The 12,940-nt window shown below is 36.8% G+C and overlaps 1 protein-coding gene across 2 annotated transcripts in view; it reads left to right on the plus strand.

The window, feature by feature from the left end:
* TMEM39A (transmembrane protein 39A) overlaps window positions 1-10,411 on the plus strand; it is a 35,628-nt gene extending 25,217 nt beyond the window's left edge. Inside the window, exons 6-9 of one of the 2 annotated variants that reach the window (XM_011375620.2) lie at window positions 3,932-4,280; window positions 5,079-5,266; window positions 7,168-7,288; window positions 9,922-10,411. In XM_011375620.2, the coding sequence (XP_011373922.1) occupies window positions 3,932-4,280; window positions 5,079-5,266; window positions 7,168-7,288; window positions 9,922-10,155 (892 nt within the window). In that variant the 3' untranslated portion in view covers window positions 10,156-10,411. The remainder of the gene's footprint in view (window positions 1-3,931; window positions 4,281-5,078; window positions 5,267-7,167; window positions 7,289-9,921) is intronic. The other variant, XM_011375702.2, reaches the window with a different exon arrangement.
* The last annotated feature ends 2,529 nt before the right edge of the window (window positions 10,412-12,940 follow it).

The raw sequence follows: 12,940 nt of genomic DNA on the forward strand, positions 1-12,940 counted from the left end.
TAAAACATTATACAGATTTAATGCAATCCCCATCAAAATTCCATCAGCATTTTTTAAAGAAATAGAACAAAAACTCATCAGATTCATATGGAAGCATATAAGACCCCAAATTGCCAAAGCCATCCTGAGAAAAAAGAACAAGGCTAGAGGCATCACTCTACCCGACTTCAGATTATACTACAAAGTGGCAGTAATCAATACAGCATGGTATTGGGAGCAAAACAGACAAATGGATCAGTGGAACAGAATCCAGAAATAATCCCATATTTATATGGGCAAATAATTTTTGACAAAAAAGCCAAAGACATAACAGTGGAGAAAGGAAAGCCTTTTCAATAAATGGTGCTGGGAAAACTGGAAAGCCATCTGCAAAAAGAATGAAACTAGACTGTTGTCTATCACCGGACCAAAATTAACTCAAAATGAGTTAAGGACCTGAATATAAGACCTGAAACAATAAAATGCATAGAAGAAAACATAGGAACTAAACTCAAGGACCTTGGACTTAAAGAAGATTTTACGAATTAAGAGATTTAAAAACTTTCCCATGGTCAGAAAGTTAGTGAAAATGTCTCAGGTCTTTTTGATTCCAGAGCCCTTGTGTTAACCATTACATATCTAGCCAATAAAGTGTGGTTCCCAAAACAGCAGCATCAGCATTTCCTGGAAATTAGTTAGAAACAGAAATTCTCAAAATCTGCCCCAAACCTACTGAAACGGAAACTCCGAAAGTAGAGCCAAGCAAGTTGTCTTTTAACAAGCCCAGATGATTCTGATGCTTGTTCAAGTTTTAGGCTTCTGCAGTTCATAATGGTGTTAATTCAACTGTTTCTTTGCATTTGCAGATAGCTATATGAATAGTATACATTGCATATGTATTGTATATGCTACAAAGTATGTTGGTTAAACTAAGAAATGGATATATAGGAGGGACCTGCAAAGCTCCTTATCCCCTCCTATATGCTAGTGGCTCCAGAGAATCATTGCTTTATATCATTTTTGATGCTGAAGTATAAGCATGAATTTATATGGGTAGTCACATAGCATAATCAAAGCATAATTAGATTGTGTAGGCAAGGAGGGCAAGAAAGACTTTATATTGGTATTACTATGAGTAGGTCTAATTTTATTGTTTAAACAATTATTAAGGTACTTATTAACTCAATTCATTAATATTACCCTTTTTTCTACAAAGTGAATTTTCTGTCATAAACATCATTTTTCACGATTCAAATTTCTTATAAGATATATTTTACATCATTTGTTTCAGTATTTTTAAATTAATATTTCAGCTGCTCGAGTTGGAAACAAATGATTTAGTTGTTCTATTTACCAACAATACTTGATTGAATCAGAAGATTAACCATATCTGATTTGAAAGGCTAATTTGGGGCATATGAGGGAATATTTTGGTCAGTTTTAAGAATGTTACCATCATCAAAAGAGCTAGCAAACTTTCATTTCAATTTAGGTATATAAAGAAGTTTACTTATTCTTGGAGGCTCTCCATACTCCAGTAAAACAATGAAATAAGCATGTAATTTAAACTAATTTTAAGTTGAAATGTACTTATCTTCTTTACTTTTTAAAAGTTGTATGATCTAGCTTTTATCCAACTTCAATTTAAAAATTAAGTGTGAGAAATTTAAAATACTAGACAATAGCAACAACTACATTGTTATTTTCTTACTCATTAGTGGATTAAAAAAGAAATTGACTTTTCTGTCTCCTTCTCTCTTTTGTAAATTTGGTTTTCAATTAGCTTCTCAGTTTAGGATAAATTAGTCCAAAGACTAACAGTTTTAGCTCATACATTTATCTTCAGCATGTTCACTGTTCTCCACAATCCTTGCTATAACATTCTGAACCTCCGTCTGATCTTCTGGTAACCCATTCTTGCCCTCCTCCATTCCATTTTTCATTGTAGCTAGAATGATTTTCCAAATGGAAGTTGAATCATTTTACTGACCCCCTTTAAAATCCTTTGATGAATTATTTCCTCTACCTACAAAGCACACCATAATCTAAGCCTTTGATGCTACCTTTCCAGTTTCTCTCACTCTACCCCATAGTAATTATCTAGTTATCTATTGCCACATAAAGCTGGAACAAACAACTACAAAACCATGGTAGCATACTACAATATGTATTTATTGTGTATGTGTCGGGGGTAGCTGGAAGTCAGGAGGCTTTCCTGATCTTAGCGGGGCTCAGTCACATGTGTAGAATTGACTGGCTGTCAATTTAGGTAACTGACAACTCAGCTCTGTTCCACATGTCTTTGATGCTCTGGCAGACTTCCCTGGGCACAGTCATATGAAATTGACAGTGGCAAGAGAGCAAGCCTCAGTGTGCTGACATCCCTTTGGCCAAAATATGTCTTATCATTGAGGCAATTTATGGGGATAGGGCAGGATCACCTCACCCACAGAATGAGAGCTGTACAGTTACCTGGCAAGGGGTGAAACTAGAAGGAACAGTAAAGAAATGAGACCATCATTGTAATCTACCATAAACCCCAACCTCATATCCATACCCCTACACATGCAGTTTGTCTTTCAGCAGTATTGAACTTACAGCCTTCTCTGGCCTTCACAATTTTGCATATGTGAACGCTTCTGTCTGATATTTCTACATTTACCCCACCACCACCACCACCCTACTACTCTAAGGCACATTAACAGTAGACCTCAGAGCTGCTGCTAACCATTTTCTTACTTAATAATAAGCTCATCCTTTCTCCCTCTATAGAAAACTATGAACAAGTGACATTTGTTAATTTTTTCATAAAATATAACTAAATAAGACATCTTTTTATTTGCTGTTTTTTATTTCTGAATTTTTTGTCAGTGAAATAACCATTTTATTTACAATACTGGTGTCACAGTGTGGAAGTTACTTAATGAGGACTTAGGGCAGTATTTAAAAATTTTTTAAGGAACCGAAGGTTGGAATAACTACAAGAAGTTATGAAAAGTCTCAAAAATACTCAGTCTTTTAATCAAGTAATTCTACTTTTAGAAATTTATTTATTGTACTTCTAGAATTTTTTCATTAGTGCATCAGATATTTATTTAGTATCTAGTATGCTTCAGCCTCTGCTCTAGGCATCAAGGTTATAGCAGTGAATTAAGCAGACTAAAATCTCTAGTTCATGGAATTTACATTGTGGTGAGGGGAAGATAGAACAAGGAAAAAAAATAAAATAAAATAAAAAACCCAATAAACACGTAAAATATATAGAGTGGTAAGATCTGTGGAGAAAAGTAACCTGGCAAAGGGTCCTAGAAGTGCCCATGGGAGTCGGGTGGCTGACATGGTGGAGAGGCAGGGGAGCCCCTCACTAAGAAGAGAAAACTAGGTATAAAAGGCAGGCCATTGGAAAATTATCAGATATACACAAAGATCTGTGTAGGAAAGTGTTTATCCCATTGATATGTACGGTAGTAGAAAATAAAAAACAGCCTAAGTTTCCAAAAAGAGAAATGAATAAATTATGGTACATCTATATGAAAATACTATAGTATCTTTAAAAATTATTAAAGAAAAATATTTAATGATAATACAAAAAGCTCAACAGATCCAGAGTTAAAACAGAAGGATACAAAACAGTTTATACTGTATGAGGCTAAACATACAAGAGAAAAAGTGTAAAGTCTGCGTACCCAGTTATAAAAATGATTATTAATAGGTTATTTATATTTTGTCATTGTGATTTTCTGTAGTTTCCTTTAATTCTGCCTTGGATATATATTGCCTTTGTGGGAAGAAGTTAGTTAAAGAGCTTCCCTAATAATGAATTTACCATCAGCAAAGTCCGCATTATATTGTGTTTACTCTGATGACCCATGACTCTTTTACTCACATAGTTATGAGATCTGATCTTAGGTGGCATCTGTGGTCTCATTTTCATGTTCACCTTTCTCTGCAGGTTTGGTGTTTATGTTCCTCTCTGCTGTTTCCACCAAGACAGTAGAGCTCATCTTCTTCTCACAGACTATAACTACGTGGTTCAGCACCAGGCAGTAGAGGAAAGTGCCTCAACCGTGGGTGGCTTAGCCAAGTCCAAAGACTTCCTCTCCTTATTGCTGGAGTCTCTAAAAGAACAGTTTAATAATGCCACACCCATCCCCACCCACAGCTGCCCCCTATCTCCAGACCTCATTCGCAATGAAGTAGAATGTCTGAAAGCAGATTTCAACCACAGAATCAAGGAAGTTCTCTTCAACTCTCTCTTCAGTGCCTACTATGTTGCATTTCTGCCCCTGTGTTTTGTGAAGGTAAGTGGTTACTTGCTTTTATGTGCTTCCTGGATTTGTGTGTGAATGACATAAACTGGGTATTTCTTATTTAATCCCCCTTTTCTCTGTCTCCCCTTTGGCAGCCTGGATGGTGGAGTTCGGCTGCAACTGGAGTGCACTAATACCGCTCCTGGTTGGTGGATAGGTATTTCCATATATGTGATGCACCCGTGGTGGACCCCTCTTTTTTCCCTTTCCTTTTTTTTTTTTTTTCTTTTTCCAGTTTTTTTTTTTTTTCCAGTTTCCCGGGAGAATAAAACTTGTACTTATGATAGAATCAGTATGAAGTAGCTTAAGATGACCAAGGTTTCAATAAAATTTAGCCTACTGTGGTTGATCTTAACATGGTTATCAGGCGTTTCCTTAATTTTAATCTAACCTTTATCTAAACTTCCGTTTACTTCAGTAGAAAAGAAAAATGGTCTGGATGTCACTTGGGTCCAAAATCTTTTGGGACATTTTAATGTCCTACTTCACCCATTGAGAAGAACACCTGCAGCCGGAGTGGTCATTCACAGAGAGCACTCACTTCTTCTAGAAAGGAAACACTTAAAATATAATTACCTCTCCCTCCCAACCCTAACTCATACAGCCAGAAAGTCAGGTTGAAGGATTTTGGAAGACTCTGCTCTTGAACTTTCTGCGTGGACAGCAGGACAACCAATGCATGTGTGACTCAGTGTGGCATTTGTCTGCAGGGCATATGTACATGCACCCGTCTCTGCCTTCTTGCCCACCAGTGCATGGATCATTTTTCTCTCTTCTGATCTCTTCCAGAGTACCCAGTACTATGACATGCGCTGGTCATGTGAGCACCTCATTATGGTGTGGATCAATGCTTTTGTCATGCTCACCACACAACTGTTGCCATCCAAATACTGTGATTTGCTACATAAATCAGCTGCTCATCTGGGCAAGTGGCAGAAGCTCGAACATGGGTCCTACAGCAATGCTCCACAGCACATGTGAGTAGGCTAGAGAGTAAAACCATATAACACCTTGCTACATGCTGCTGATCATGTTTATTTGCTTTGTTTGTCATTCTTGTTCTTGGCTTTGAACATTTAATGTTTACTTTTTGTGTACATGGATGCTTGTCATCACTCTAAAAAATACAGGGGACATTAACTCATTTCCACAACCATCCCAGTCCCTCCTTAATGCCTCCTATCTTTCAAACTGCCCAGTCGCTAGAGTATCTAATTTGTTTCCCAAGCTATTATCTTGGAGTTTTCTTTCAGTCTTAACCCTTTGTCCAAATTCGAAGAATCATGATATATTTTTAATTCTCTTTAGAAGACTGTAAAATTCATCTCATCTTCATTGACACAGCTAAATAATTGCTAGCTAATCATCTCACACTTAGACAGCTGGAATTTGCTTCTCTCATCTTTTCATTCTAATAAATGCACAGTTTTTCTAGTAATTTTCCTTATCTGCATTTTTAATTCTTTCTTTTCTTCCTAAACTCGCTAAGGAATATGTCTCTGCTTTTCCCTTATCTAAATGGAAATTGTCCCTAACTGATTTCTCTCTGAGAAATTCCTCTCATTGTGTCCCTTTATCAGTCATCTCTCTGCATGGTCCCTATGATCCAAAATTGCTAACTCTAGAACCCTTTTGTTCTCTCACTACTGAGCCCTTCATACCTTTCTCTCAGATCTGGACCATCTTCATCTTCCTCCCTTTTATAAGTTGAACATTTCACAAATTTCATCACCTAGAAATTCTTTCCTAATTAACTGGGACAGATTGAGGTGACCTTCCCTTCCCCTCTCCCCCTCAGAGTCCTCCCTTCAATTATCTGCCTTGATGTCTGATACAGATTAGCACAGGCCTTCAAGCCCAGGAACTGAAAGAGATTGGGCCAGGCTGAAAAGAAACCCGACTGTGGGCAAAGGACAAATTTCAATAAAAATTGAAAATACAATCCACAGTACTAGTACTGTACATCTTCAGGCTCCTGATGGCACATGGCCATGAGGTGTATCATCACTTTAATGCTGGTAAGTGTGAGCAAGGCCGACGGAACATTTTCTGAACTGGGAAAGCTTCAGGGTGCTAGAATTTTTTTTTAACAAATCTAAAATGCTGTCCCAGTTCTTCCGTTAGGAAACTAACTTTTCCAAAATCAGGAAGAGATGAATTAACTTAGATATTTTAAAAAGCTTAACCTGAAATTTCCATCCCCACCCCAATTCCATTACATTGGTGCTGGAAAGAATGAAGCTTCTTCCATTACTTCTTTTTCCTAGAGAAACCTCTATAAAAATAAGAAAGCAGTAAAAGGAAAAGTCTGTGTCAGTACCTTGTGTGTCTCTGTGTTCTTCTGTGTAGCTTCTTGCATATATGAAGCATTTGAAGTATGTGATAAACTGATTTTCTATATAGCTTTTGGGATGTAATTCTGCAGTAAACATCGTGTTAGCTTGACAACCTGTTAATATCTTCACTCCTCTTAGAGCAAACCACTTTCTCTTCTTGTTTGTCCCCTCTAGCATTTCTACCAATAGACTCAGCTCACTTGAGATTGAGATATGACAGTCCATGTGCTTACACTTGATTTTCTGGCTCATAAATGCCTTACTTACACATTTATTTTTGCTTGTTCTCCTAAGCCTCTTAAGTCCTTTGCCACTGAGTTATCTGTATCACTTTGTACTCTCTCTCTGTATACCAATAAAGTTATAATAACGAATCTTTTTTAACTCCTTCCAGATTGACCATGGAATAACTGTATTTTCAGAATTCAGGCTCGTGAAGCCTTGAATACCTAATTCCTTCCATAGAAATATAGCTGGCGTTGCCAGACACTGTCTTATCTGTAATTGCCAGTATACTGACATTGCATTTCTTTCTCCCATAGCTGGTCAGAAAATACAATATGGCCTCAAGGGGTGCTGGTGCGACACAGCAGATGCTTATATAGAGCCATGGGACCTTACAACGTGGCAGTGCCTTCAGATGTATCCCATGCCCGCTTTTATGTAAGTACTACTTATTTCTTTTCAAATAAAAACGTAGGGGTGTTACAAGGCCATTCTGTGTGTAAGCACCTAGCATAATGTGTGACATATATTAGGAAATTTTTACATGATAATTATTGCTGGTACTATAATAATGGCTCCTGTCTTTTGGAAATGTCTTCTGAAAGGCAGTTTGAAAGCCAAATACCATTATCCCAACTTGAGCAGGTTGACTGGTTTCTCTAGTTACATTGGAATTTAAGTCTAGTATTACTTGAAACAAGCAGGCAGTTATTTAAGACTTTCTCTTTTCATCTTACAATTTTTTTGCAACAATTTGGTTTAATGGTATCCTTATTATATTGTATTTGTTTATCCTTAAGTTTATTTAATATAATAATGTAATGGGGTGATTTTTTCATATCGTCACATGTATCATCTCCTTAAAATACCTCGACTTCCCCTTTGAAAGTCAGACAAATGCCATGATCTGCAGCCTTTTACCTTTTCCTGAATTAAATGGAAAAAAGGCTTAAAAATTTAAAAGGAAAAAGCAATAGACACACACTAAATCCAGCTTCTGTTTCATTTGGATTTACGCCTTGGATTTTGTTCTATTTGACTTTTCAGTTTTCCAGAAATTCTGGCTCAAGGGGGCAGAAGTATTTACTTTAAGAGAAAGGCCAGCCGATCAATGGGAGTGGGGAAAAGAAAGTGCATGCAGGGACCATTTTTAGTAAAAATGTGTATAGTGCAATATATTGCCTTTGACTGAATATCATATTCTAAAAAAGAATTGGAGATCTTTTTTTGAGATACTTGAATCCTTTTCTTCCTTTTTCCCACCCATTCTTCCATCCCTCCTAGTTTCTTGTGAGAGTACATGAACTTTCTAGTACAGTAGGTGTTTGCTACCAAGGATCTTTCAATTAAATACTGGGAATTTGCATCTGGGCAGGATGCTTGTAAATACCTTGAGGGTGGGGCGGGGCAGGGGTTTAGTAGAGCATAGGGAAGATGAAAACCCCTTGACCGAGGAAACTACAAGTATCTCCTTCTAGACTCCTGTGGGACTGCCTTAAGATGGAAAAGTGGACTTAAGTCACAAATACATAAGCATTTGGTTTCTATATAGAATATTTAATTCAGCCAGCTGAATTCCAGAGGCCATTAATTATTTCTGTTGGCCCTCGCTGTCCCCTTGAAACTTACAATAACCAGATAATGTATTAGAATTTTCTCCTTGAGAAATAAGTATTTTCCTTGCTAGTACTGGTCAGCTGAATAATTGGGTGGAATCCAAAGGATTAGGAAGTTACCTTATTACTGATTGTGCATGAAAAAAAAAACAACGAAAATCGGTGCTTCTCAAAGTGGTCCTTGGGCCACTTGTTTATAAGTCACCTGGTTCACTCTTTAAAAACAGACTTCTGAATCAGAATCTCTGAAGGCTCTCAGGAATTTGCGGCATTTGCATGTTTGGAAATGATTCTTAGGCACAATGAAGTTTGAGAGCACTCATTTAAAATGTGCCTGTGACCTAGAGCTGATAGAACTTAAAGCCTGTCCTTACCTTTCTTCTCATTCAATTTATAGCTTATTAGCACATTTAATTGTAATTCTTATAATTGCCACAGAATCTGAGTTTTTTTGGAATATTAATTCTGAGCCAATTTTATACATGATATTATTGGATATCATATAATAAAACCCCAGTTAAACATATTGTTTCTCCTGAAGAAAGACCCTGAGAATATGGCTACCTTTCAGGGCTGCCATGATAATTTGGCTTTATTCTCAGGTTTGAGCCTTGAGGTCTAAATTAATTTTCAAATGTGCTTATACTACCATTACTGTAGTTTGTAACCCATGATCTCTATCTTTCTTTTCATAATACATTTTTGTTAGTAAACCAGGGTTTAGCCTCTTGGAGTGAAGAATTTGGTTAGAGTGAAAACAGTGAGCTCTAATTTTAGCCAAACTGTAATTCTGACTAATTTTTCCATCCTCCCTTATTGTCCTGTCTTTGTGCACCTACTTCTCAAAGTCCAGAAGAAAAAAAAGAAAAACACCAGAAATATATGGTGTAGATTTGAGTCAGTGACCATTGTGGGTGAACAGTTTAAAGAAAAAGTTAAAAATTATTGTATTGATATTTCCATTTGTAAAACCTCCCCTTCCCTGCCACACTTGTCTAGTATAAGTGTTTATGTTTTAGACCATTGTTAAAACTAACAATGAGTTTTAAATGGTTATTATATAAGTACCTACTTACTATCCTCTTTTTGCCTCTTACAAAGTATAAAATATTTCCCATTTGGTCTTTATCCAGCCCCTGTCTTAGATAAATATACTTTTGGTTATCTGCAATATATATCTAAGATATAATCTAAGAAAAACCTTTAGAGGCAGAGTCCTTTTGGTTATAATTCCTTTTCATGTCTCGGGGCATTGAAATAAAATTTATTTTCTTATTCCTTGAGGAAAAAAGGTTTGGGTCTCTACAGCAAGAAATAGCCTAATTGATATTCAATAAGCAGGTCTATTTGTTGTTGCGTGTAGGAACCTGTAAATATGAAATTTTAGAAAAAATGTGCGAATAACTACAGTTTACTTTTCTATGAAATAATGTTTTCTTTTTAACTCCCTTACAGTTTTTATTTCATCGTCCATTAAGGCTGTTAAATCTGCTTATCCTCATTGAAGGCAGTGTCGTCTTCTACCAGCTCTATTCCTTACTGCGGTCGGAGAAGTGGAACCACACACTTTCCATGGCTCTCATCCTCTTCTGCAACTACTATGTTTTATTTAAGCTTCTCCGGGACAGAATAGTATTAGGCAGGGCATACTCCTACCCACTCAACAGTTATGAACTCAAGGCAAACTAACCTGCCTCTCAAAAATAAGGGAGAACTCAGATAAAAAATATTTTCATACGTTCTATTTTTTTCTTGCAATTTTTATAAATATTTAAGATATTTTATATTTTGTATACTATTATGTTTTGAAAGGTGGGAAGGGTAAGGGATATTAAATGTATCCATAAACAAGGTGATGTGATCTTTCATGTGTTAGTATATTTGAATAATATACAGATGAGAGGTGTGTCTCTCCAGTAAAGATTGATTTGTTTGTATGGCTCCAGAATAACTCATTCATTTATGAACACATCTCATATATCACTTGGCACAGCACCTTTGGCATGTCTACTTTCCTTTCTAATTATCTTTAGTCCACAGTTGGTGTTATTGCTATAGAAAGGGAGACCAGTGAAGTTGCCTGACAGCACCCATTCTCTTTTTATACAGCTGGAAAATACTATTGGAATACATGAGAAAAAGAGTAGGTTATAGTCCTGGGTAGGATTCTCTTCGTTGGCTACTGGGAGGAAGAATTTCTGAAATAGAGACTCAGAATTCTCTCTTGCCATACTTTTGAATAAGCTACTATCCGAAACTGAAGATATTGCTGTCATTTTCCCCGTTCTTTTATTTCTTTTGACTCTAAAGATTTTATTTTTAGCTGTTTGAAATAATGCTTTATAAGACAGAAAGTGCCCGTACTCATGAAGGAGATGGTGTATGGCCAGATCAGTGGGAGAAGATGAGTGCAAAGGCCATGTGGGCTGGAGTGTGGGCCGATTGAAGATATGGAATAACTGGAACAATGGGCGAGTCCTCAGCTAAACAGTTATGGATGCAGTTCAGCAGCAACCCACCTACAATGGCATGTTTGGAGTTACGATTGGAACTGAATTATGAAGAGTTCCCTTTTTCATACTCGAGAACCTTCATGTTTGTGAGAACCCTTTTCAGTCTGTTCTTCAGAGGTGATAATACTTAATCAGTTGATGTCACTAGTCATCTAAACTTCTGAGGCCTTGTCTTGAGAGCCTAAAATATAGTTTTATTTTTCCTCTGCTCAGTTTGACTTTTTGATACTGAAGCTTTTGGCGAAACACAATACAACTTATGAACTAAAAAGACCAATCATGTACTTCATAAATTGGCTCTCAAAATAATTCTTGCAGAAGAGTTCCCAACAGGTTTTTAGCAAAGAAGCATTGTGAGGAGTAGGTGTGTATACAGCTGACGCAAGGTGACTACTATGTTGGAATTAACCATTTTTTAAATAATTTGATATGTGTACTTTTTAAAAGTTGCTTTAAATTGGCATTTGGTCTGAGTTCATTCAGCCATTCAACAAATAGGTATTGACCACCAGGCACTATAGTAGGCATTGGGGATATGGCAGTGAATAAGAAGTACAAAGGCCCTACCTTCTTAACAATTTCCAATGTAAATTGTGCCATAAATAAATTTATATGTAATATAACATCTCCTGATAGTAATAAATGCGGTAAAGAGAAAATAAATCAGGGCAAGGAAAGAGAAAGTGCTAGGAATGGCATTGCTAAAAGTTATCTTTGAGATGATTTTTGAACAAAGACCAGATGAAGCAAGACTGAGACACATAAACAGCATTTGGAGACAATTTCATGTTATAGTAACAGCAAGGGCAGTGCCCTGCGGTGGGAACAGTTTGGGTATATTGAGAAAATGGTTAGATAACTAGTGTATTGGGTTTTTTTGTAAAATGGTTCAGCCTAAATATAGTGGTTCTTGGGGTACAGGAGGGCAGGAAAGCTGCCCATCTCTATGATCTTTCCTTAGGATCTTGAAGATATGCTTCTTTTGACTAGCACACATTTTGATGAGATTCCCTGGCAGCTAAAAGCAAAAATGGGTGGCCTGGGCACAAAGATGTCTCATCAGAGTGGCCCCAAGTTGGTTCTGTCATTAAAGAGTAGCCCAGATAACTGATTAGAGATAATAGACTAGTCTTATAAACTCACGATTCCCCCTTCTGGTTTGACCTGTCTAGGCCATATCCTAAAGGAGTAGCACAGGAGGATCAGATGCCAGTCTGGATAAACAAATGAGTGAATATAAGAAAGAAAGAAAAATTAGTTTTGGCTAATGGAATTGCAAAGTACTCCTCTCTCCTTCCAGGTATGACAGCATCAGAAAGAGAAAACCCTTCAGTTCAATATGTTCCTACTCATTTCAGTTGTCCTTTGTAGGTGCCACATTCAGATGGGGAAGAGAAAAATTACTAGTTACTTGTGTGTCCTATTACAGATAATGTGGAAGAAAAGACACCATTGTTGTTTAGTGGTTACTGGAGATACATACCCATTAAAGAATGGCCTTTTTGTAATTGTTTTTATGTTGGGGAAATTAAGTGGTGTGTGGGGAAAAAATGGTATAGCAAAAGATCAGTTGGGTGAACTTGAGATAATGGAAAAGGAAAAGATGCTTGACTAGTTGTCTGGGTGGCTTTAGGTAGATAAATGTGTCAGAGTAGAGGGTAGTTCACAGGGATAAGCATGATAGAAATGTTCCTCAATATCCTATTTACTTTGATTCCACGTTACATTCCTTAAACTACTTTCCCTCCCCACCTTATCAATTACCTCCACCACCACCCATCTCCCATTTCTATTTACCAAGCAATTATGTGCCAGACACTGCTTGGTGCTAGAGAGAGTGATGTTCAGCGTTCACTAACTAATAAAAGGCAGACACATTAATAAATGCAACACAAAGGTGTTCGGTAAAATATATACAAGATACAGAGGTAATGCAGAAAAGAGAGTGATCAATTTTGCTT

Source organism: Pteropus vampyrus, unplaced genomic scaffold (assembly GCF_000151845.1).
Source record: "Pteropus vampyrus isolate Shadow unplaced genomic scaffold, Pvam_2.0 Scaffold1, whole genome shotgun sequence".
Lineage (NCBI taxonomy): Eukaryota > Metazoa > Chordata > Mammalia > Chiroptera > Pteropodidae > Pteropus > Pteropus vampyrus.